We start from the raw sequence: 25,806 nt of genomic DNA, 5'->3' as shown, positions 1-25,806 counted from the left end.
TCCGAGCGGCGCTGCGGAGACCCGGCCGCCCTCACACCTGTGCCGTGCGGAGGCGCCGTGCGGGGAGTGGGTGTCGCCGCCGCCGATCACCTGGGATCCCCGCCCCGCGCCGCCTCCGCCTCCCTCCGTCCTCGCCGGGCCAGGGGAGGTGCCGCCGCTGTGAGCGCGCTACTGCGGGCGGCAGGGCCGGGGCCCGCGGGCGAGGCAGGAGCTGCGGCGCCGCCGGGACTCGCCCCCTCCCGGCAGCCGGGGCGAGGCGGGCAGCGAGGCGGCCCCCGGCGGTGCGGGGCGCTGGAGCCGCGGCAGGATGAACCCCAATGTCACCTACGCCAGTCGCAAGCGGCGGAAACCTGTGCAGAAAATGTAAGCGGCTCTGCGGGGCGGGGAGGGAAAGAGACGGGGACGGGGGTGGCTCCCCTGCTCCCTCCGTCCCGGCCGGGCACCGCGGCACGGGGCAGCCCCGGCGCGGACTCCCCCCCCCCCCCCCGCCCTTCCCGGCGCCGGCTCGGCCGCGGAGTGTCGATGCGGCTCCCGGCTGCGGTGCTCGGCAGTGCGGGGCGGGCTGCGGGCCCGCCTCTCTCTGGTGCCTGGGGGTGCCCCGAGATTTTCTATTTTTCTTGGATTTCTTATGAAAATAAATCTAAACCGCGGTCCCCTCGCGGCTGGCGGGCGGAGCGCGGAGGTGGGAGCAGGGAGCGGCGGCTCGAGGCGGCTGACCTAGATCGGGAGGCACCTGAGGTGACAGCTCCCGGCGCGGGCGGCCCGGCCCCGCTCAGGTGGCGGCGTGTCGGGGGGGTTGTCGGTCCGGTCCTCAGTCCGGGGCTGTCCTCGGTCTGCTGGCCCGGCTGCTGCCCCCGGTGCTACATCAGGTGGTGGTGGTGGTTCCACTCCGAGCAACTGCGGGTGCTGCGGATTGCTCCAAGGAGGCCAGAAAACAAATGTTTGTCGTGTTATTTTTAAACTTGGGGTGCAGCTTAGCGTCTCAGTGCTTTTGTATTGTACACCTGTGGTAGATTTTAGCTCTCGGTTTTGCGGGCTGAGCTGCAAACCTCATCTCATGTGATTTTCAGGACAGAGAAGTTTAACCCACACTATCGACTAAGAAGTCAGTTGTAGGCAGTGGTGGAGCTGATCTCGGAGCTGCTACCAAAATTACCTGTGATGCAGAGCTCAAAAAATCCCACTGTATTTCTGAGTGGTCTTGAAGTAGTACATTAATCACCTAAACTCCAAAAGCATTAAAGATAATGACAAATATTTAAGAATATCCCAGTGTTAATGTATGTTCTCAGATTGATAGCAGACAACTGCATGGTGGGAGCAAAGTCAGCTTGGGTGCTCACTTCTGTACGGCTGGAGCTATGGGAATGAGTGCACACACACAGCCAGTCTACAAATTAATGCAAAAAAGTCTAAACATACCCTTTTAAAAACAGTTCTGGCTAGAAGATAGAGTCATTACGAGAAGAGCAGTGTTTGCTTTTTTAGATTACTCATTTCCAAACAATAATGTAGGAGCAGTGAATCAGTCTTTTCTATAGGTCTGGGTTTTAACAATGAAATTAGTGTTGTCTCATTGTGAAGTAGAAATGCATCAGTAGTATTTGTCAAACTGTTGGTTGCTGAGGGCAAGTAATTCTTGTAATTGCATAAGGGTGAGCTGTTCTGCCTTTTTGGTCGCATCGCTTAATGTCTGGCTGGCTATTACATTCTTGGTCTTGATTAGAGGATGTGAAACTTTCCTTTTTGTATTACTGTTTTATCTATGACAGTAATCTCTTTCCGTTATCTGTTTTCTTATATTTGGTGGTCGTGCTTATTGTATTAGTTTAACTCAGAGCTTGTTTTTATTACTAATGGAAATGGACTATTGATTTGGGATTTTGCCCTTTGATACCAAATGGACAGATAAGTGTGTCTTCTTCACATAGAACTACTTGCATTAGCTTGTTCACCTGTATTTATAAGAGGAGGCATGATTATTAGCCAGTCTTGTTGGAGTTAGCAGAAATTATTCTGAATTTATCTTGCATCTATTCCTTTTTCTCCTTTTTCTTCTCCTAGTGTTTATGGATCTTGGTTGCTTGTGCTGTTAGACCAACCTTACAGAGCACTGAGGGTGGTAGGAAGGCTCTGATTTCTCACATAGCTAATTACAGAGCATTCAGTGGGCTAAAACGTAGGGGGAGAGGCCATAAGCTCCTGTGTCTGGCTGGGGGGAAGGAGGAAACAGTTCCAACACTTCTCCTTACCCCACAGTGTGGCACTGCCATGATTTGAGTTTGTTTGAAGTGGGTATTTTGTGCTCCCAGTAGAATCCAGAGCTCTTGAAAGAGGATTTTAAAATGAAAGAAGTGATGTTTGCTGGGAGTAGCACCTTTTGTGAAGAGGTTTCTTCTTTTTAACGTTTCCTTTGCTGTAGATGTAGCTGTGAAGGGAGCCTGGTTGTTGTTAGTCTGTAGCAGTGGGCAGCCTGTGTGTAGGAGTGGAAGAAGCTGCTCATGCAGTGCCATTCTGCTCGTGGGTTAAAACAAATGAAGAACTACTTCCTGCTTCAGGTGCAAATAACTTTAAGTCATGGCAGTACTCAGAGCCGATATAGGAAGCTTCCCCCTGCAGCCACCCTATCTTTATGGGCCATGTAAAGGACTGGACTCGACAGGGAATTACCTGACAGAAATGTGTTGTTTTGATCCAGTAGGCAGTCACCATATCACAGCAGAAAAGAAAACGCAGTAATGGAAAAACTTAAGAGGCAACTGTTCCTGCATTTCATCTTGTTATCTTGTCATCTGGAGGGGAAATAAAACAACAGTCTGATAGACAACGTGCATTCTAGTGAAATGTAGCTTTCTTAGAACCTCGGAGCCTTCTGCAGATTCCCTCCCACGTGTGGTGGAGCCGTGCGGGTCCCCCTGGTGGCCGCTCTTCATGGACCCTGCTTTGAATTCTCTTTCAATTGTTCTGTTTTCTTTTTAAGGTCTTCTGTGCCTTTTCTCTACTGATTATTAACTGAACTGTCGACTTTACATGCTGGTAGGATAAAATGCATTGTTTTATTGAAGTTTACTGGAGATAGATCCTAACATCAAGTGAAAGATGTTATATATCTGTTGTTTCACCTTGCTGTCTTTAGCTTCCTATGCTTTTCTGCCTCCTTGCTCGGTCCTGCTGTGATTTGCTTTGTTTTTCTCTTTTTTCAGTGTTTGGGTAGGAATTGTTTTGCATAACGGAATGAATGTAATAGACATGGAATGGGGTGGGGGGGGATCTAAATGTTTCATACTGTGCAGGCACACAAAGCGTAACAGCATGTTTCTTGAAAAAGCAGACTAAATAAGAAATGATACACTTTTGTTCCGTGTTAGCATAAATGTATTCATGATACTAAATATTCCAAAGAAAAACATTTGGCTGGTTGATCCTTAATTAAGAGTATATATTAAGGCATAGTGATTTCAGAAAGCAGGGCAAAGATACTTCTAACATTACAATGTTACACTGTTACATGTACAAAGATACATTCTAACATTAAATAAAAACAAAACCACCAAAGCAACAACAACTAGCTGCAGCATATAGAGGTAATTAAATGTAGATGCTCTGACCATAGTAGCTAGGAACATGCTATTTTGTTTTTTCTGGATAGTCCTGGCTTGTGATCTTAGGGAGTATTGAAGGATGTTAAAACTGAGTGTAAAGAGTTTGCTTTTGCCTAGTGTTCTGGCTGTCCCCATTGCTCTGTCAGAGTCATTTGGACACTAAGCAAACCTGAGCAACAGATTGCTTCTGGAGGACAAACAGTTGCCCAGCATCAGATGAGTAGCACATGAGATTTTTAGTGAAAACATCTTTATTCCTTTGCTGCCTAAAACTGCTGAAGGAATCACTGGAAAGTGCCTCTTGCCCTTCCAAGATAGGTTGACAAAGCTTTTGAGCAAAGGGGTTGCTAGTCTGCATTGAATCTGTTGCTTTCAAAGGAATCAGCAGCTGAATGTTCCTTAATGTTGAATTCAGTGTGGCAGATAAGAGTATTCATAGGAGTCTTTCAGTTGTTAAAGTAAATAGAGAATTTTGGAAAGTATCACCTACAGAGCACTTGCTCAGTGTTAACTGATGAGTTTCATATACCTGACCCATTCTTATCTGAATAATAGACATAAGAATAACATATTAGCATATGCTGTATTGAAGATGAAATGAAAATACACACAGCTGAAAAGATTAAATGAGTCATTGAGGTTCCCTGCATGTTCTTCCTTATCCCCTTTTTTTCCCTAAGCAATAAAGCCATTCTGACAAACTCCTCCTATTTTAGCAGTTTCTTATATTTTAGGTTTTCTTGTATGTTAGGAAGAAAATAAATCTGTGTTGCATTTCATTTTCTCAAGGAACTGCTTCAATTACCCTTTAAAAATACAAATTAGCCTATAAATAATGAAACTTATTTGGGCCTTTTAATAATAGAATCCAGATATCTGTGTGCTTTTTCTTTTTGTAAATGTAGTGTTATTAATACCAGTGAGGGCACACATAGTAAGCATGTGCAATTGAAGTTTCTATTGTCTGTGGCAGATCTCTGAAAATAGTCAGCTAATGTTGTGGTAGAATGGCCTTCAGGGTAGTAAAACTAGAATTAGAAGTCCTTGCTTGTTGTGCAGCTACTGGATGATAAGGATTGTTGTTTACTTGAGAGATACTGAATGTGTGTCAATCTTTGGCCTTTGATTGATTGGAGAATTTGAATTTCCAGTAAGTAAGGTAAAAGATGATGCCCAGAAGGTCAGATTAAAACCTGTTTTCTTCTTTACTGTTTGTTTTGTGTTTTATTTCCCCCCCTTCTCCCTTTTTTAAGTAATAAAAATAATCTTGACGTAGCATTTAATTATAATTGAAGATAATTTTCTGCAGTGCAACTAGGGCATCCCTGAGCATCAACAGTGTATGTAAGTGAATGGAAAATGGTTCAAGTTATTACTTATTTCCCCTTCGTTTCCATCCCTATTTCTTTTGTCACAGGCAGTTCCATTGAAATCACAGTTTTTTGTTGGGTTATAGTGAATAAAATTAGGGACAAACAGTGTTTGGTTTAAAGGAGAGAAGATAATAGGATCTGTGCTGAAAATACTGCCAACTTAGTGTTTGGAAGTGTTCTGTGCTGCATTTGGGAATCCTTATGCATTGGACTACTCGGAAGTAAAAACTTAGGTGAAAGTAATTCAAAAACAATTAGATCTAATGAGTAATTTGTCAAGGTAATTGCCCAGTTCCATGTAGTTTCAACATAGCTTGTCAAATCGCTGATAGAAGTTTTGAGCAAAAGGGAGGACAGGTGTGAAAAGAGAGAAGCCTGGTATTCAGTGCTGCTGTAATTGGCATGTCATGAGCTGTTTTCATGGGGACCTCTGCTTTTTGGAAACATGCTTTGATTTGGTAATAGTGAACTGTTCAGTGACAGTTATACAGCTTTTATTTGCTTAAAGTTTGTCATTTGTTGTTCTGTGCTCACAATGAATGCTGTGCTATGAACACCAATATTTGAGGTATCTTTAGATGTTACTGGTCCTATTTGATGATCTTGAGCTTTATTTATTTTGTTAGAGTTATATTTAAGTTGGGTTAATCATATACAAGTGACTATCTTGCCTGGATAACATTTCGGAAATGATGCACCTTGCAGAGCTATCACCCCTGTGAAAACAACCCGAATTTTAACAGATCTGTAGTAACTGTGTATGGTAGGGATGAGTATTCAGGTATCTGGGAGCCCAGGAATACAGCAAGTTTGCAAAATTTACCACATAATTCAGAACAGAAAGCTTTTAAATTGTAGCTTGAAACGTACAGAGGCATGCCTTTGTTGTATCATACTCAAGTGAAACGCCATTAGCCAAGAGTTACTTTACAGAATGGGTTTAGTGGTATTAGCAAGGAAAATTTTACATGCTGTCTGAGCTGTATTTCCTCTTGTGAGATTTTGAGTGCCCCTAGCAAGTTACTAAACCTTTTATTATATCTGATTTACAATAACCTGTTCCAAACCTTGATGAAGAATTAAAGATGTTTGTTAAAATTTTTAACTCAAGTAAAAACCTGACCGTGCTGTCAAATAATTTGTACACTAATATTAATAAGTTCAAATTCATAATTTGAAAGAAATCAAGGCATCTGAGTGGAAGCATAAGAAGGTTTTTACAAATGCTATATCTAAGTTTGCAAACATCCGTTATGTGTTCAGATAGCCATGGTAGGTCTTACTGATTTGTTTAACAGTGAGTATGTTGGGAAGAAAAGCAAAATGATCTGAGATGAATTTTACTTTTTTTCCATGCAGAACAGAAGTCACTTAGGAAAAACATTTTGCATGTTAAAATTTGAAAGTTGTTTGTAATGCAAGACAAATATTTGCCTTCGTATTGGGAAGGAACTTCTGTTTATTTTTTGTTTGTTTGTTTGTTTTGCCACAGAGTAAAGCCATCTCCAGCTGAAGGAGTCAAATCCAATCCATCCAAGAGGCACAGGGACCGTTTGAATGCGGAATTGGATCGCTTGGCAAGCCTTCTGCCTTTCCCTCAAGATGTTATCGCCAAATTGGATAAGTTGTCTGTGCTTAGGCTCAGCGTCAGTTACTTGCGAGCCAAGAGTTTTTTTGATGGTAAGAGTTGGGAATGTTTTTGGTTTAGGACTGCCTGTGTAATGCCGCTTGTACTGCAGGTTGTGTTCACTACTGAAGTACTCAAAATCATTAACTTTTCTGTATTTTAGTGGAACGTACAATTGTATGGATATATACAGTATATTTGTATAAAGTAGGCTTTCTAGTTGCTTGAAAAACAAACAGAAGTCCTTAAATTTCATCAGTCTTTTGAAGGTTTGCATTTGGAAGCAATATTGCCCTTAATGAGTCTTCCAGTCCTTTTTCTTAAACTTTCAGAAATGATAAGCTGAGATTTATTATTTACCCCCTTGAAAATAGCCCTTATAAAGCCATTACAGTTGAGTAAATATCATATGAGTTCCAATCAGCTGTATGTTTTGCTTAATGGTGCATCAAAAGGATTTCATATAATACGCAATAACAGCTAATGCCTCTTCCCATCATTTATTTTGGAGATGACTTCTGAAGAAAGTGGCAAAGTCTTGCCTGTGTTCAAGCTCTGATGGAGGCATCAAGATGACAGTTAAGGTTCTCCAGTTGTGTGGGCAATGTCTACTGACCACAACTCTGGAAAGGGTAGTGCAGCAATGCTCAGGGCAGTAATCAGGACAGAAGTACATGTCCTCCTGTACTGCCTCAGAGGTAGCAGAGGAGTGCCACCCTTCTCCTTTGTTATCTAACTTGCCTGCAATGGTTTTACTTTTTACTGCAGGACTACAGAATTCTTTCTCTCATTTGTTTGGACTAGTTGATTCAGTTCGGTGATGTTTGTACATTTAAATCCATTATTTTATTGCTTGACAAATGCATGCAAGTTCATTGATTTCTTGGCACATTCAGGGTGGTTCTTAGTATGGGATCTCCTCAAGGCTTGAAGAGAAAATATTGCTGGAAATTAGTTTTCTGTTGGCACATCAGTTTTATCAAAGTCTTGGTGAGATGTTATTTCACGTTGATTTCAAATTATTTTTTGGAACAAAATGGAACAAATTATTCGTCTTGTTGGTGTTCTTTTTGTTCTTTTTCTGAATTGAAAAGAACATTCAATCTTAATAACCCACTTGATTTTTTATTTTTTTTTTATTTTTTTTTAAGGGAATGTTTTATATTCAGAAATGAATAGAAGTTTACGGGCTTTTTGCCTTATTTGGGCTGGATTAATGATCTCACTTTCACATGTAGTGGAAATGCTTGATTTTTGTTTTGTTGCATTCTGACAATTTGCACTGGAAGTTCCTGGAATAAAGGGGCTAATACTATAATTTCTGTCTAGGAAAATAATAATTGCATTACTTTTTCTGTGCTGTAAAAAAAGCATGAAAGAACCTGCAATCTCACTGCACCAAACTTTATATCCATTACTTGCTTCTAATTTGAATGTTAAGTCAGCTTTCAGATGGTTAGAATAATGATGAATGGACAGATATTTGTTAGCAGCAGATAAATTGTAACACTAAAACTGTGTTATGGCTTTTAACATACTGTTCAGAGGGAGACTTCGCTAATTCTGATAAGAAAAATAAACTTTATTTCTTGTTATATGGTTCAAAATGTCTGACACATGAAGCAAATTTTATACCTTCAGATATAGCTTCTAGGAAGCTTTCATGTCCCTTTTTCCCCCTTTTTTTTTCCTTGGAAAAAGACTTGCTATTTCTTTACATATAAGATTGCAAATGAGATCATTAATCAGTATCAATCTGTAAGTGTTTAAAAGCGAGCATTGATTAAAGATAAACATCAGGAAGCAATCTGAAACAATGACTAATTCACTATTGCGAATAGGAGGAAAATCTTTTTTCCTATTTTAAAGTACTTAAGTAGCACAAAATCTATTTCAGTTGAAATTGACCTTCCAGAAGAGAAAGAAGTATTTTAAAGTATGTAATTAACAAGAACAATAAAAAACTCATCCGCTTCCCTAGGATAATTAGTTTCATGATCTATCTGTACAGTGCTTCTCACAGAACTGGTTTTTGAAGGCTTGTTTTGTGCTGTTAAAAAATAAGTGAGGAAAGCCTTATAGGATAACTGATAAATGCATGAGTGAGCATAGGTTGTCACCTTGAGTGCCTGATCTGAGCCAGCAGGTCTCCGTTATTAATGTAGCATGCTGAAGTGAAGGGAAACGCTAAATGAATAACAGGATGCAAAGGGGGGTGTGTAAATTCCTGCGGAAAGTAAAATATAAATGTGTAATCATATGATCTTGCTTGAAAGGAAACCCAAGTTTTTGCTGTAACAATAGATATTTTTTCAAAGAAAACACTTGCATTTTTCCAAGTTTAAATAATCCAGAGTGGACGTCTGTTTTTTTAAGGTGGAAGTTTGGGAGGAGATGAAAAAAGGAATTGTTTTATGGAAGACATCTCAAGAAGTTATGTCGACTTGAATAAATGTGCTTCACTGAGATGTCTACAAAATCCTTAGTTCTTACTTTAAAAGTTAAGTGTAAAAGACAAAATGTCTTTCCTTCCCAGGTCTTTAAGACAGTACAAAATTGTCTCCAGAGTTAAAGCCAGATGAGTTTTTCTGTGGTGTCAAGATTGAAATGCAGTAAGCTTCAGTGCACTTAACGTATTCCAGATTCTAGGAAACTGATGTACTTTTTTTTTTTCTTCCCATAACCTTTATAAACATCTTCTGTTAGTAACTGATGATATTCTGCTAAGCAGTTGCACTTGGTTGTTGTAGTTTGTTGTTCAGTTATTCAGTGGCTGCTGCTAAGCCATCCTTCTGTATGCTGCCTATCAGCAACACCAGCTCAATGATGCAGAAGTTGCTAATGTGGTTGGGTCACTCTCAGGTTAACCTGGTGGTAGGCGACTTTCCCTGCCCATGTCAGGCACTCTGACAGTATGCTAGAATTTGAACATTAAGTTCTGTAGTCAAGAAAGAAGTTTTGGAAGGTGCTGAAAATAACCATAGAATGACTTGGGTTGGAAGGTAATGTAGTCCAAAGTGCCTTACCATGGGCAGGGCTGCCAGCCATGAGATCAGACTGCCCAGGGTCCCATCCAACCTGGCCTAGAACACCTCCAGGGATGGGGCATCCACACCTTCTCTGGGCAGCCTCTGCCAAATCCTTGCCACTCTGAGTACAGAGTTGTCTCCTAACATCTGATCTAACTCTTCTCTCTTCTAGTTTGAAATTGTTTCCCTTTGTCCTGTTGCTATCAGGCAGTGTAATAAATCAGTCCCCTCCTGCTTACAAGCTCCCTTCAAATACTGGAATGCCATAACGAAACCTCTCCAGAGCCTTCTCCAGGCTGAACAAGCTCAGCTCCCTCAGCCTTTCTTCACAGGAGGTGTCCCAGCCCTCTCATCATTTTTGTGGCCTTCCTCTGGACTTTCTCTGACTGTTCTAGATATTCTTCTTGGGCTATGAGTCCTAGGTCTGTACACAGTACTCCAGATGGGGCCTCATGAGTGTAGAGAGGAGGGGAACAATCACATTCCTCTCCCTGGTAGGCCCAGTTCTTTTGATACAGCCCAGGATGCTGTTGGCCTTCTGGGCTGTAAGAGCACACTGCTGACTCATGTCTACCTTTTCATTCACAAGGACATCCAAATCCTTCTTTGTAGGGCTGCTCTCAATGAGTTCTCCCAGTCTCAAGATATACAAAACTCTCAAGTCTACTTAATCATGAAACTGAAGGTCTCACGTTGTCAGTCAAAGCTAAGAAGTGATTTGGGACAGTGTTGCTTTTCAGCTGTGCGATGCTACCTGCATGTACTAGATAGATTAGCAGTCCTGAAAGTCAAGCAGGTTAGCTTAAATCACTGCTGGAGTATTTATTTTGTGTGTAAGATACTTTCCGAAAGTGGCTTAAGGCAAGCTTGTTATTTTTAAGAGACTGGGATAAATCAGGCAGGTGTTTGCTGACAGTCAGTAAAGAATGACTTTGTATCTGTCCTTGTATTACTTCATTCTGTTTTGATGCTAAGTGCCAATACATTTGTGCATTCAGCGGTGAAAAATGTATAGAGGTAGAAGATGGGAGAAGTGCAAGTTCAGCATCCAGAGCACAACTGGACAATCATTTAGCCTGTGTTCTTTGTGCCTGCTAAAATGGAAAAAAACACAAACCTTTTACCTTTAGCTGTGGTCCCTACAATGTTGTCAGTTTATCATATAATACCTTACTGCAGCAAGAAAGAATGTGTAAAGTGAGTCTTCTCAGGGTTTTTCAGGCAGCTGAAGAGATAAGGGATAAATAAGAATAAAAGTAGTGTTAGTGTTTTTGCATTCTTTTATTTACATTTTGGGGGATGGATTTTGTTTTTAATGTTTTTTGTTTTTAATGAGAATCGAAGAGAGAAACTGAAGAAGCTGTGCTGTATGTGTGTATCGATACATTAGAAACAAAATTTAACATGTTGCTTATTAATTATTCTTTCATCCATTTCAGTAGGAATTCCTGTGGTTTAAAGTATGTGGCTGTTTTCTCTTGCTTATTGGATAGTATTCTGCAATTACAGAAGAAAGTTTCTGTTCAAAATTAGTTCAGGATTGGTTTCTTATGTTGTATGCAAGTGATTCTGGCAAACGCAGCAATAACAAAATGCTTAAGAACTTTTTCCAGTAAGTTTGCATTGCCTAATTTTACTTTGTGATATAATTAACACACGATCTTTGGCATAACATAGCTTAAATTTGCAATGCACCCATTGTCATCACTTAAAATATATTCTTTGATATAATGTATTTTTCCTGTAACGCCTGCTGGTCTGTCATACTGCATATTCAATAGAACAGACTGCACGGGGTTCCTGCTTTGAAGAGTAAGGCTCAAGATGTACAGTTAAAATGTACAGATGATAAAGGCAGATAATATGGGAGACAACTTATGTATTTTGTTCTCATTGAGAATAGTTGCAGTATATCTGCAACCTTGCAGGTATAGATAACCTTTTCACCAAGTGCTATATTATTCTCAGAAACAGAAACCTCAAATTACAAAACAGCTTATTTAAACTCAACCTCCCAAGGCCAGGATACTGCATCAGGTTTAACCTGACTGGCTTTCATTTCAGATGATTATATTTACTCATTTGTGTAATGCAGCTTTCTTCACCTGTTTTTTGAAAGGGCAGCTTCCCTTCCATGTTTTGCATCTTATTTGGAAGTTGGAGGAACAAAGAAAAAGGAGGAGAAGAATATATATATATTCTATCTTGAGACTGTGTGGGTGTTGCTGTGTGAGGACTACCCATACTATTCAAGTTATTTTCTCTTCCAAACTGCTGTACTTGTCTTCTGTGTTCCTGTTCCCTGCCCTACCCCAGCCCAATCCTACTAAGCATTTATGGCTTGTCTGCTACAGGCTATTTTAGCCTGTATTTTACATAACAGAACATAAGTAGGGATTTAGGCTTTGAAGTCCTAAATTCTGATCCTCACAAACAATGATTAAAGCCATGTAGCTGTGACATCATCTTCAATCTCAGTATGTGTATGTTTTCATTGTTACATACTGATTCTTACCTTGATCAGAGATGTTTTAGGAGTGCTGTTTTGCTAGGCAGGGAATGCAGCTGGGCAGCCCTGTTCTGCCATGCACTGATACAGCTGACATTCAGAACATCCCGTAAAGAGTATATAGAGTGGCAAATTCTTTTCGTATCAGACAAATCCGATCTTGCAGCGTGAGCATGTCTGTAGGATAAAAGGTAGCAATTGGTTGCTAACAGTGATAATAAATGTATTCTTAAGCTGTGTTTTTTTTTTATTTTCTGGAACTGCTGGTACTGAATTATTTGAGTGGTTACTGTTAATCATTGTTAGATCTGCCATTGAAGGGAAGGAAAGTAAATAGTTATCTCTTCAGCTTTGTCCTGTATGTATTTCTCAATCAAAAATATGGGAAATCAGTTTAGGAGCCTCTTATGTTCCACAAAACTAATCTTTCTTGAAAACCCAGTCCCAGTATGAATTTAGCTTGTCTCTGTAGCCCTTGGTAATAGGCAGATTAGTTTTAAGGTACTGTTGTTTGATTTGCTGTGAATGTGTTGCAGTAAATATTCTGCCTTTTTGCAAGATCGGAGCCTAAAATATAGACTACTCAATGTGAACCAGGTAAATGATCCTGAGATAGACATTATGGTTAGAATGACATTCAAAACCAAAACAAGTAACAAGGTAAAAATGTATGTCCTCAGGAAGTACTGCAACTTTTCTGACACCATATATTCCACATCCTGTTTTTTTGTTTTGTTTGTTTGGTTTTTTTTGCTAATATTTTTATCATTTACACTAACATCTGAAGATGATGAGATTTTGAGCGTTTTTTTGTTTGTTTTTTAAACTGTGGTAAAGAATGAACCCTCCTCCAAATGCAGTTGATGAGAGAAGCGTAATTAGAGGTAGCATTAGGCTTTCAGTATCTGTGTTCTGTGGGCTTCGTTAGCATTTGTGCGAGTACAGTTTGCTTGACTGTGACTTTAAAAACAAACAAAAAAAAATATGTCCTGGTAATTGAAACTTCAGTATCAATAGTCCTTAAAGTGTCCAGTAATCTATGAACTCTGAAACAGGTTTAACATGTGCCTTTATAACTCTTTCTCCTGCATGTATTTGTTAACTGGAGAAATGCTGTAGCTTTTCCTGTTTGACTTTAATATGTGTTCTGATAAGGAAATAAGACTTGCTTGCTTCAGTGAGCTCTGTAGATGTTAACTGTTCTAGCTTGTTATGAGATTGTTAGCGTAACTAAAAAGTTTTTTATTTGTTTTTCGTAAGTACACAAAGTTTGTGCTCCAGAAGTGCCTTGATAAGAGAAATTAATAGTTAATGAATGATGGCTTTGTGAATTGCTTCAGAAAATCTAACTACCTAACTAGAAGTTGGTTCTAGTTACCAGCACTCAGTTGTTGTAATTGATTTATAAACCCTTTTTAAGAAGATATGAAGCAAGCAAGCAAAATAGCTTATTTCAAATGTTCTTCAGAGCTTTAGATAATGTGTTGACAAAAGTTTTCTGGGGAAAAACCTCAAGTACTTCCTATACCTTAGCATGATGATAACTTGTTAAAGTGTATGTTTTAAGAAAACATTACATTAACCATGAAACTGATTGTAGTTACTCTAGAAACTTAAATGAAGTTAACTGTAAAACCTGGAACGTTTATCTGAAAGTACTTTAAGAACTTGTAGTTTTGCTGTTTGCCAGCTGTGAAGGAGGGTACAGACAAATAGGAGTTAGTCGCCTTTGGTGATGCATGATTTCTGCTTTTAATTGAACGAGATGCTCATTTTTTCCCACTGAATAATTGTGTCTTAAAATTCAACCCATGTGACACTTGAGTTGCTCTGTAATGCACACTTTATGCGTGGCAGAATATGATGTCTAATAAGCTGAAAGATGTACATACATGGACCCTCAAGACAAATTGTAGTTGATTGCATAAAGTAGGAATTTACTGGAGCAAGTCCATGGTCTGCCTAGTCAAATATTTTGACTCTGGCATCAGACTCCATTGTTCTTTGTTTAACACACAATTCCTGTGGACCAGCACAAGGTACTAGCTTTTCTACTGAAGCATTCAGTCTTAGTGCGTTTGTTTTGATTCTTGACGTCTGCATTTGGTTTGAAATTGAAGGATGATGTTCTTTATTGATTGTAAATATGCAATGTAAATATTTGGTTTGTATTTGGAGGAAAAGATAATGGTATCTCCCTACCATCTTCTTGCTGTGCCATCTGTTGTTCATGCACTTTTATTAGACAGTGATAAGAAATGTATCCAGACCACTGAGACTGAAGGCTCTTTTTTTCTTGACCTATTTAGTTGGGAAACTTTGTAGACAGATGGAATGTGTGTGTGTGTATATGTACATGGTTTTATATATATATATATATATATATATACATATATACATATATATGTGTGTGTGTGTAGATATATCTGCTGATGCTTAAAAAGGAGTACGATGCAAATATTAATTTCTGGTCAGTATTCTAAACAGGTGGCATAAATGTTAATGTATTATACCTAGTAATGCAAAAAGAAAAAAATTTGCTTCGGTGTGCAACACACCAGAGTTTGCCGGTAGAATGCAATGATTGTGCCCTTCTGTGGGAAGCCCTTGTTTCCCAAGGTCTTCATTGTTGTCTCTCATTGTTTTCTTTTTTACTGAACTCATGAGTTGTGGTCAGGATAAATGGACTTAGGATGGGTGGAAATCTTGTTGGACCACTGAGGTTCACGGGTTGTGCACAGCAGCATAAAGTCCGTTTGTGATGCTTCTCAGGGTCGAGTACTTCACTGGGATGGTACAAATGCTAAACAATTCATATGATACAAAGTGGGGGCAGTGGTCCATGGGCTAGAGAGCAGAGTTGCTCTTTGGAGCCCTCTGCCAATCAGAGAGGCAAGCTGACAGGAATCTGAGTTTCAACAAAGGTACACGCAGTCCTGCATCTTGAGATTAACCTCGTGCAACAGTATGGGTTTAGGACTGTCTAGCTGGAAAGAAGCTTTGTGGAATATGGGGTGTCTGGGAGTTCTGGTTGACAACAGTTTGAACAGGTGTTGGTAGTATATGTGTTACCTTGCAGTGAAGAAGGCCAACTGTATCCTGAGCTGTGTTAGCAAGAGACTGGTCAGCAGATTCAGCCAAGCGTTTTTTGCCTTTTATTTGCAACTTTAGACAACATGTGATGTACTGGGTACAATCTTGAACTTCCTAAAACAAGGTACGTTGATTAGAGCAAGCCCATTAGAATACAGTCTATATAGATAAGGAGCTGAAATACTTTGTGCATGAGGAGAGGCTGAAAGATCTAGGTTTGTTCAATCTTCAGAAGAGAAAGCTAGTTGGAGATCTTAATGTCACTGTAAGCTGACTACTTAATGGGTGTGTATAGCGGAAGCAGATTCTTATCAGAAATGTACAGTAACAGGACAAAAAGTAATGGTTACAGGTTACAACATGGCAAGTTCACATATGGGAAGTTGCAGCTAGGGATATTAGGGAAATAGTGTTCAACATGAGGGTAATCAGACGTGGGAATTAATTGCCCTTGGAGACATGAAAATTCCATCTTTAATGGGTCCGTTGACCTTGATAGTGAAATAAGTTGGGAATAAGTCTTGTGTTACAAGCAGAAGATTATTTTTAGCTGGAAGGGAAGCAAACATCCAGAAGTTAACTTATTTCCATGCCATGCTTCAGGCATTCTGAAAAGTCTTCTGTTAGATTTTGTTAGATTTTGAGTTGGTGTTAAAAGATGTCATCTCATTTGGTAGAATGTATGTTTTTGCCTCAATGTAAATAAGGAGGTATTTCTGTTAAAACTGCTTAATTGTTACTGCCCGTGTAAAGCAAGGATTGATCTTGAATAGTGTAGTAAAGCAACCTTCCAAACTCAACTCCACGCCCTTTTAAAACAGTCATAGTAAAACTCAACATCACATTTGCTAGTAGAATAATTGAGCTGTCTTGCTACATAGTATGATATGAAATATAATTGACCATTTCTTTTTATTCAGTTGAAAGCACACAGGAATTCCCCAGGCAAAGTTCTATGAGATTTCAATCGAGCCATCAGTTGGATGAAGCTTAAACTGACGTATTGCTTCCATATTCAGTACTTACTAATTAAAAAAAAAAAAAAAAGAAATAGAAGTTAAACATTGTGTGCCAGGTCCAAGGTCCAAGAAGGATTATTAGTATACAAAACTAAGAAAGCAGATACTTCAAAAAGACTTAGCTGAGTTCAATCATTTGTTATGGAATTTGGAATTTAATTAAAAATACATAACATCTGTTCTGCTGTCATTTTCTACTTAAGTGATGCGTCAAAAGTGTAATGAATGATTATTTTAAAACAAAATAAAATATCTGATTAGCTTTAGGGATATAAGCTTTTTATTTTTCCAAGGCATGGGGGTGGGGGGGGGGGGGGAGAAGTGAGAGGAGAAATAAGCTGTTTTAAGATTTAAAGGTGCAAAAATACGAAGATGTGATAGACAGGTATTTCTGTACATCTAGGCTCATTTTTCCATTGATCTAATTACAGAAGGAAGTAAATCATTGCTTTGTCCTTGATTTTACATCTCTCACATACAATAATTTAGCAAGCTTTTTTCTTTTCCTTTTTTTGTGGCTAAAGCAGTGTCATATGAATAAGCCTAGTGGTAGTTTGCAGGCATACATCTTCATTTGCTGTGTGTTGTTTTTTTTTCCTGTACAACCAAGGAAGATGTACCCAGACAAGTAATTGAATGGGAAGTACATCAGAAGAAATGTGTCTATCAGAATATGGTTTGGGTGATTCAGCAGGTGACTCCTTTTTGTGATAGTAACGGAACAAGAGTTCATTGCCTCCAAGTGTTGAAACCACAAGCAGTGTATGGTTTGGTGTGTGGTTGTTAAACTTCAAAGCCCAAGTGAGAGTTGATGTATTTGAATAACTGCTTATTTCCTGCAATTTACTTTTCTGTTTTAAAGTAATTGATAAAAGAAAAAAAAAAATCTATTTCGTATAGGTGTTTTTTAATACATAAATAGTAACTCTGATTTATCATACGGTTGTTAGGGTAGAATTGTTAGGTCATGGTTGGACTCGATGGTCTTTAAGGTTTTTTCCAACTTGAGTGATTCTATAATTATAACTAAATTTCTGACATCAGGTGACCAGTTGCAGTTGGCTAGCCATAAAAGCACTGCATGCTAATTGCTGTTCCGCTACTTTATAGGAATGTTATTTGTAACCATCATGAAAGTTGTTTTTACTCAGCTATTTCATTTTCTCGGGCTCTAATTTAAGTTGAGGAAAATGAGTGCTGATGCATTAGAGGCTTAGAAATTCCTTGACAGGATTTATCTATGACCCTCTTAGACAAGGACTGCCACAACTTATTCTTAATCCTGTACTGTAGCCTATCTGCCTTCTCACTGATCCTCAAAAATGGCTTCTTGTCTTTCTATACCCAGTAAACCTCATTCTGTCTTCCAGTTTGGGAGTGCAATATAAAGTGTTCTAAATGAGAAACATGCGCATGTTTACAGGCTTAATGGGATGAGATTGTACTATGTAGTGTTGTGGCAGCTTCAGATTTTATTATTATTTTTCCTTAAGTCAGGATTTGTGGCTACTGATGCCAACTCCACAGATAAAATAATTTTGAAGCTTCTCACATACCAGTGTGGAAACATCTGCCTTAGTGCAAGTGTTTGTGTGAACAGAGACAAAGCGTTCTGAAAGCAGTCACTGAATACTCCTTCTTGGAGGTAGATGCTTATTGACTTAGTATGACGTTTCAGGAGTGATTAATTAGCATAGTGTGAACTAAGTTCAGCATCACTCAGTCACTTAAGAATTAATATGTTCTACTTAGTTGTTGATTTTCCTTCTACTTAAGAAAACATAGCAGTGTGTTAAGTACCACTTTGTGGCATCTGAAAATATGTCCCCCTTTTGTAAGGGAGATACTGCATAAACACTTAATGTTCTATACTGAATAATACTGTTACTCATTCTTTTAAAAAGCAATATAAATAAAGCAAGAGAGTTGTTTGGTTTTGTTTTTTAGTAATGAATTTTAATGATCTTAACACCTATCGAATTTGACATTTCAGGACTTACTAAGCTGCATTTTGGGAATGATGCAGAAGAAAATGTATTATGAAAATTGAGGAAAATATATACAGGTTAAGTTTCAAGTTCTTAGGTTGTAAGTTTTAAAAACCATTTTTTTTTTTATATCTTTGTAGCATTAGGAAAATGTTATAGAATTGAGTGACCTCTTTATGTAAAGGGCATTTGAAACTTATTTCTTCAGCCCTAAAATATTGAGCCATGTTTAAGAATGAAAAGCTACTGTTGAAGCTTTTAAAAGAAACATTTACTGTATGTGAGTGTAATATCGAAGGGAGAATAATCCAGTTACTCCCCTTTACGTTTTGGAAAGCATTTTGCTCTGTGGATGCAGCAGGCATTTTTGCACAATTCAGCTGAATTGTTTAACATCGTATGCTCTGTAATATAAGAAAGACTGTTTTGATTCTCTGCCCTTCTTTTGATAGTTCAAATAGAGGAATAGGATATAACGGAAGGTGTTGAAAATAGAATTACTTATGAAAATAGGGGGAAAACGTCATTACTGTTGCTTATAACTTTCCGATTGCGTTTAGTCTGGCTTGCATACTTTGAAGATATTTTAAAACCAGCACTTAAACATTGAACTTGCTTCACATCTGAAGAGCAAAATAGGTAGTTGTTTCTATGAAACCATAGCAGAAGGAAAAAAGGTCAGTAGACGGTTTCAGCTGATAAAGCGTTTCCGTTACTATTTTAACCTTTTTGTACTAGTGATACAAGAAGAAATGTTGATTGAGAATTGGAAAAATAGAAAACTGTGGCTGACTATGCAGACTTTTGAGTACAATGTTATGCAAGGTGGTTTCCTTCTCAGACAATTTTAGTTTCCCACAGTAGTGGGAGCATACTAAAGGAAAAAATAGAAGACCTCTTGTTTTGCTATACAGGCCAACTAACAGGTAGCTTTCCTAAATAATAAAATGCTTTTTGTTCTTTTCTTTTCTTTTTTTTTCTTTCCTTTCTTTCTTTCTTTTTTTTTTTTTTTTTAAACAAAAGAATAAATATTTGGGAGAACACAATTGTATGCGTGTGTACCTTTCCCCAAACTATTCCTTCTACCAGTGTGCCTTATCAGCTGCCCAGCAGGCGTCTAGGTAAGTCTTCATCTTTCCCTAGATGGAATTCTAGTCTCTACAGTGCTGTTTACTGACTTCTTATGTAATGATCAGAATTTTTCCTTTCTGTTTACTTCTGTCAGAGATAGGAGTCTGTAGGTGGTATGAGGACCACTCTTAAGGCTCATCGAGAATTTGAACTCCAAGTTTGAGTCTTAAAATGGCGACTGTACCACAGGGTGCTTGTAGGCACACTACAGGCCTCTATCGATACATAGAAGGTTCTCTGGAAAGATAAGCAGTCAGGCTTATCACTTTCAATGTCACTACCATGAAATGATCCAGGAGTTGCATCTCCCTTATTTAAAAACTTAATGCCTAACAGAGGGTGTAGCTTATTTGGCAGCATCTGTAAGGTGTCTAGGGATTGGTAATGGTTGGACTAGATGATCTTCTAGGTCTTTTCCAACCTTGATAATTTTGTAATTCTGTGTGATTCTGTGATTTGCTTGTTCCATATGTTGATAGCTTTTTTTTCTTTGCAATTTCATCATTGTAATCAGTAGAAACCAAATCACAAAAACTGTAATGGCATTTCACTAAATGCTGCTTTTTAAAAAAGCAAACAAACAAACAAAAAATCAAGATAATTAAAATTCCTTAAGATGGTATATTTATTACATTAAAATACATATTAAGGCTATATGCTCTTTCCCTCTTAAGACATTTATAATAACCATAATGGGTTTACGCTTAAATTATATTTGCTTTTTTTCCAGTAATTAAAAACTAATCTCAAAATCTGGTAAATTAGCAGCCAGTGCAGTAAGTTTGTGTAACATTGCTGCAGCATTGCTTTTTCCATATATTTCTCTGAAATTAAATGTTTGTCTCCTTTATGACAATGTGATAATGAACCATTAACTTTGGATTTGAATTTTAAATTGGTTTTAACTGTCATCCCACTTTAGCACTTTGTCGAGGTATATTACCTATTTAAGATAAACAGAGCTAGAAGATGAAAATTGCTTCCAGGAAACAGGTTGAGTGTCAAGTATTTTGTCATTTGAATTTGTTCTGCAAAATTGGCAGCTTTATATTTATATATGTATAGTTGGTGTATTACTGCAAAATGTTGGAACGAAATAGTAGATTTTCTTTGGCACTGGAATCTAAGGATGGAAATGCTGTTTGGCACATGAAAGCAAACAGTTCAGTTACTACGGTACTAACTAGACTAAACACCCATAGTTCCTCTTCTGGTTATTAAGAAATGTGTTATTGAACTCTATCTAGGCTTATTTGTAATTCATCCTTAAATTAAGCCAAGTTAAATTGGCAAATTAAGTTAAATAGTGTTATGTTTGAGAAGGAAAATATTTGTAGTTTTCGCAGCCTTTCATGCATGAAGAGCAGAAAAACAAATCTGGTACTACAGACACTACTTTTAGTAACTTTTTTTGCATTGCTAAGGCTAGAATTCGTCTATAAAAGTTTGTAGCAATGTAATTTTTTTTAAATTTTTTTTTTTTTTTTTTTGTTTTGTTTTAAACATCACCTAGAATGCCAAGCTCTCTTGAAGAAAGAATATTGTTCAATCTCATAAAAGAAAGACACTAAACTGCCAAGAATTCTATTTTAGATGTTCTGGATATGCTTTGTGCAAATAGACCATGACTTTCCCACTGGTTGTTTTAGCTTTGTACAGGTCAGTACCTTTTTCTGCCTGCATACTAGCATAATCATCATCAGCATTGTGCCTTTTTAATGCCCTTTTGCACTTGTGTGGCATACCTTGAGAGAGCAGTCAGAAGTCATGATTTCAACTATCTGGGTAATTTACACATGTATGAGCCACAGAACTGGAGACAAATACTCGTATTCACTCTTTGTAAATTGGTAAATAATATAAACTAACCTTCCTCACCCCCTTGCCATATTTATGTGGTTTGGGTTTTTTTTTTGTTTGTTTGTTTTTGTTTTATTGAACATGTTTGTTTCATCACGACTAAAAAATGGAGCTGCTTATGGAATGTTAACATTTACGGAGGAAAGATATTAGTAATCTTCTCTCTTTGATAGATGATGAGTTCAGGGACTTCAAATTTTTATCCAAAGGATTTGCAGATATCATCTAACATTCATGGAGGGAGCTTGCAAAATCAGGGGGTTGTAGCTGATGTTTCTAAGTATGTTCTACTAAACTTGATTCAGACTTCTGGCTTGCATTAGCTGTTGAGCTTTGGAGAAATGGCTGAAGCTTGGGTGGCTTTGAATGTTCAGTTGCAGCATCCTACTGCTGACAGTATTAAGGAAGTATTATTGTTTTTTCTTTATGTGAATACCATATGCTATCAACTACCGTAGCTTAAAGGCAAATACATCCTTCGCTAAAGCTCTGCAGGTTGTAGAACTAGTAATACACATTTCCAGGTGGGAAAGAAAGGACTGAGGGTAGTGTTGGATGACTTTCTTATTTTCCCAAGTCAACTCCTTCAGTTCTCCAAGACTCTGAATTTATTTATTATTTCTTGTGCTGTTATGCTATGAGAATGAGATCCCCTCAACTTTGTATGGATTTGGAATGCAGATACATAAAACTGAAACTACGGTAGTATTCAGTGTTCAATTAGGCTGTTTTACAAAGGCTTATTCTTGCTTTCTAATACTGAATTCTGTGTATCTATGCCAATTGAAACTGGCATTATGAAACATTCAATTCCTTTTAGATTATACATTTTTCCCCCCATTTTAGCAAATATAATTTAATGGAAACAGAAGAAACAAATTCAAACATATGAAAATGATTTGTGACAAATCTTAGAGTAAGCTGGGTAAAGGTAATGGAATACAAGATTTGTTTCCTTTAATTCTGTATACCAACACTGTCCCTAATTGCAGGCTGTTATACATGGATGCCATGTCACATGTGCAGATGAAGAAAAAAGTTTGTGTACTTGGTGTTTTTTAAGCTGTTGAACATAAATAGAACTTAGCTGCAGATTTATGAAACTCAATTTGAAATATATTTGTATGTAAATGCTACTAAGCTCTTCTAAGAACTTTTCATCTCTGTTGGTGAAGTAGAAGTATTCTTCTATTTCCTTTTATAAATTTATGTAATGAATTGCCTAGTAAAGATGAAGTCATTGAGTTTTGGTTGGCAGTTGTAAATTTATTTTATTTACAACTTTATTTATTTTACAGTAACAGTGATGTCAGAGACAGCAAGGGAGAGGCATGCAGCTCTCAGTGAAGATTCTCATGTTGTTGGTCCTGTGAGCTGTACTATAAGGTCAGGGTGATAAAACTGCAGTATTTGCTGTGCTCAGAATCATCCAGTATTAATTTCTATAAGCCAGCTCACAGCAGCAGTATGTTTAGGGGTAAAAAATGTAATACCAGAATATGGTGTAATTTACAAGCACAAATTAAAGTCTTGATGAGCTTGGGATCTTCCTGATCAAAGGCCAGGAATGCAGACAAGAAGTGGTGCTGCTATCATTAGTGCTTGCTCTCTGAGCCCTCAAAAGCTCAGTATCATTTTGTGCTATGTTGCCTGAGCATTTTCCTCACCACTACATTAAGACTAATGATTAGTTTTGATAAAACAGAGTGACAACTTATTTTTAATCAGGTAGATACACTTTAGCATGCAAACAAGTGTCTTAAATTATAGACTTGTTGGTAAAACTTAGTTCCTATTGCTGGATTAAACAAAGATGATGAATACTTCCAGCATTTACACAAAATATATTTTCCCATTAATGACAACTTTCAAATGAATATACTTAGAAATATTAGTAATTCAAAAGCCCTTGTAAAGCAGCTGAAGCCAGAAACACAAAATTATGAGCAGAATATTTAAATGTATTTTTGCACATTTTTTTTTTTCATTGTATTTTAGTTGTTTATGCAAAGTGCATGCATTTCTGGAATTGCATTTTTTTCCTGTCCAATATAGAGGACAGAAATAGTTAACATGAATCTTTTTACCTGAGGAGCAATTGCATTGAGATAACTTGACAGGCATTTTGTGGAGGAACTGTTCAACCACTAGAAGTGCTTTTGCTTTTCTTCCTGGCAAAATCCCAATTCTTCCAAGCATGTGGAACAATTTAGCAAAAAATACGTAATTATCAAACAGATCTGTCTTTGCCACCTTGAACATTATTTCTTGTGGCAGGATAAGCGAAACCTCATGTTTAGATTTTATTTCATTTGATCTTCTGCTGTATTGGCAGGAGATTACAAAAAAATAAAAATAAAAAAAGGGGGGAAAAGAAAAAGACACATGGCACTATTAAAATATGAGTTGATTTGAGCTTACTCGAATAAGAATCCAAATATTCTTGGTAAGACATGGCACAAACTTCTAACTGAAAATTTATACCAAAGAAACCAAAACACACTTATCTTAGTAAGGCCCTGAACTATCAATGTAAAAACAAACTTAATATCATGCAGGTGTTCACAAGCACATGTATGCACATTATGGCACTTAAAATAAAGCTGAAATGAAATTTTGGCTCTTAGATTGTTTCTGTTTTTCTTTGTGGGGACTCAGTACAGTGAACGCTAATTCTCCATTACAGTTTGCGTTCTGTGGGTAGCTATCCTTACCAGTGTTATTGCCTTATCTTTAAAGAACACTTTTAATGCATAACAAATATGCTGTCATATTTAATTCAGTATGCTCCTGGTTAAATGACTTCCAATTTTTGCTAATTATTTTAAGTCCTTTCAATGCTGAGTTTTCTGGTTTTAGCTTATTTGTTTCTCATAAAAACAGCTATAACATTGCTGAATGGCTCTTTTGGCTTGGACTGGATGTGGAACTGGTCTTGTCTCTTGTGCTTAGTGCCCCAGCTGGGAGCCTGCCTTCTAATTTCAACTTTCAAATTTAGGAAATCTTTTTTTTTAATACTTCTGTGTACATCCAAAAATTTCAACAGGAAGAATGATATGTATTACTTCAACTTGGACTTATTTCTATTGTAGTCAAAGAAGTGATTGGGATTCATCTGTAGTAAAGTGGGGGGTGTGAAACTTCACCATTTTATATACGGACACTGAAAAATAGGACAGATAATTTCCTCCACAGATGTATGTATGTATATGTATGTTGCTCTGAATTTGATGCCTCCTATTTATGTCATGAAAAGTTAAGCAGTTACAAAAAGCATAATTATTTGATGGAACAAATTCTCAGGCACAGAACCCATTTTTTTGGTGTGGTCACCACCATTAACTATGTATTTTCACCAGTAATTAATAAGAGCCTGAATTCTGCTCTTATTAAAAAGAAAATTTAAAAAAAAAAAAAAGAAAAAAAAGCCCAAACTCACCAAAACTGCACCAGTGGAAGTGACCCAGTTTCACAGCTGCTACAATGACATCGCTGATAGGAAAGTGTTGCCCACACAGACTCTTTCATTTTCCCAAACAGATGGAAGTCAGAAGTTTCCAAAGTCAAACTACACAACGGATATGGGAGAATAGTTCAGCCAAAATGGGCAGTGTAGTCTGTGGTCTTCAAACTGGAATGAGGTGCGGTGCTATCAAGTTGCAGCAGAAAGGCTGTCCTCTTCTCTGGTCTAACTCTGGAAGTTTGAATCTAGCTTAGTCAGCAGTGGAATGTAGTGATCGGAGTTGATAGTTCGTTTGGGTTCCAGAAAACACAGAAGGATTGCTGTGCTGGCATCCACTGTTGGATCTCCATAAACATTCAGCAAGTGTCAATGGGTGCAATTTTTTCCACACTGGGAAATTAAATTTCTCCCCTTTTCACCCCTTTGCCTCATACAAACTTCCATGTCAGGGGCTGTTCTGTCAGGCTGCCTGTCTGCTGCCACCTGTTTCATGGCAAGAAAATGTCATTGAATATAAGTGGGGAAGGTTCAACATGTACTGCTATATGACCAACGTCTGCCTCAGATGCTGGGGAACCAACACAATAAAATAGGAGGCATTACTTTCAGAGCAGAACCTGCGTAAGTAAATGTGTGTATGTGTGTATATATGTGTGTGTGTGTGTATTTGGAGCTGAGAGTTCAATGTGCTGCAAGAGTATGCTGGTACCTTCTCAGCTCCATAGCAAGGTGCCATTCTAGAAAGGTCCATTGTGCTGGCAGATTCTCACAGTAAGTTATATTTCTAAATAGTTTTAAATAAATAAATAAAACCCTATGCAAGTCCATGCAGGTTGTATAGTTCTTACGAAGAATGAAACTTAGACAAGAAACTGAAAACTTGTTCTAGAAATCTGAGATAGGATCTCGTCCTTTGTTCTTGTGTGGTTGGCCTTCAGGGCAATCTACTTGAGGCAGGAGCTTTCTTTGTTTATATGAATCACCGGGGCAATTAAATGTGATGCTTAATGAATACTGTTCAAGTATCTGTCTTGACTTCACAGGCAGTGTATTAACAATGATTTCTGCTGAGATTCATCAGGCCATTTTATTGATACTAATTTGACGTTTTG

The 25,806-nt window shown here is 38.0% G+C and overlaps 1 protein-coding gene across 1 annotated transcript in view; it reads left to right on the top strand.

Annotated features, from left to right (window-relative positions):
* The first annotated feature begins 307 nt into the window (after window positions 1-307).
* The window catches only part of AHR (aryl hydrocarbon receptor), a 58,058-nt gene continuing 32,559 nt past the window's right edge, over window positions 308-25,806 (top strand). Inside the window, 2 exon segments of the mRNA NM_001323184.1 lie at window positions 308-363; window positions 6,468-6,655. Of these exon segments, the coding sequence (NP_001310113.1) occupies window positions 308-363; window positions 6,468-6,655 (244 nt within the window).

Source organism: Coturnix japonica, chromosome 2, assembly GCF_054131305.1.
Source record: "Coturnix japonica strain WE chromosome 2, WE-NBRP24, whole genome shotgun sequence".
NCBI lineage: Eukaryota > Metazoa > Chordata > Aves > Galliformes > Phasianidae > Coturnix > Coturnix japonica.
This window is presented reverse-complemented; position numbering and strand designations above follow the sequence as displayed.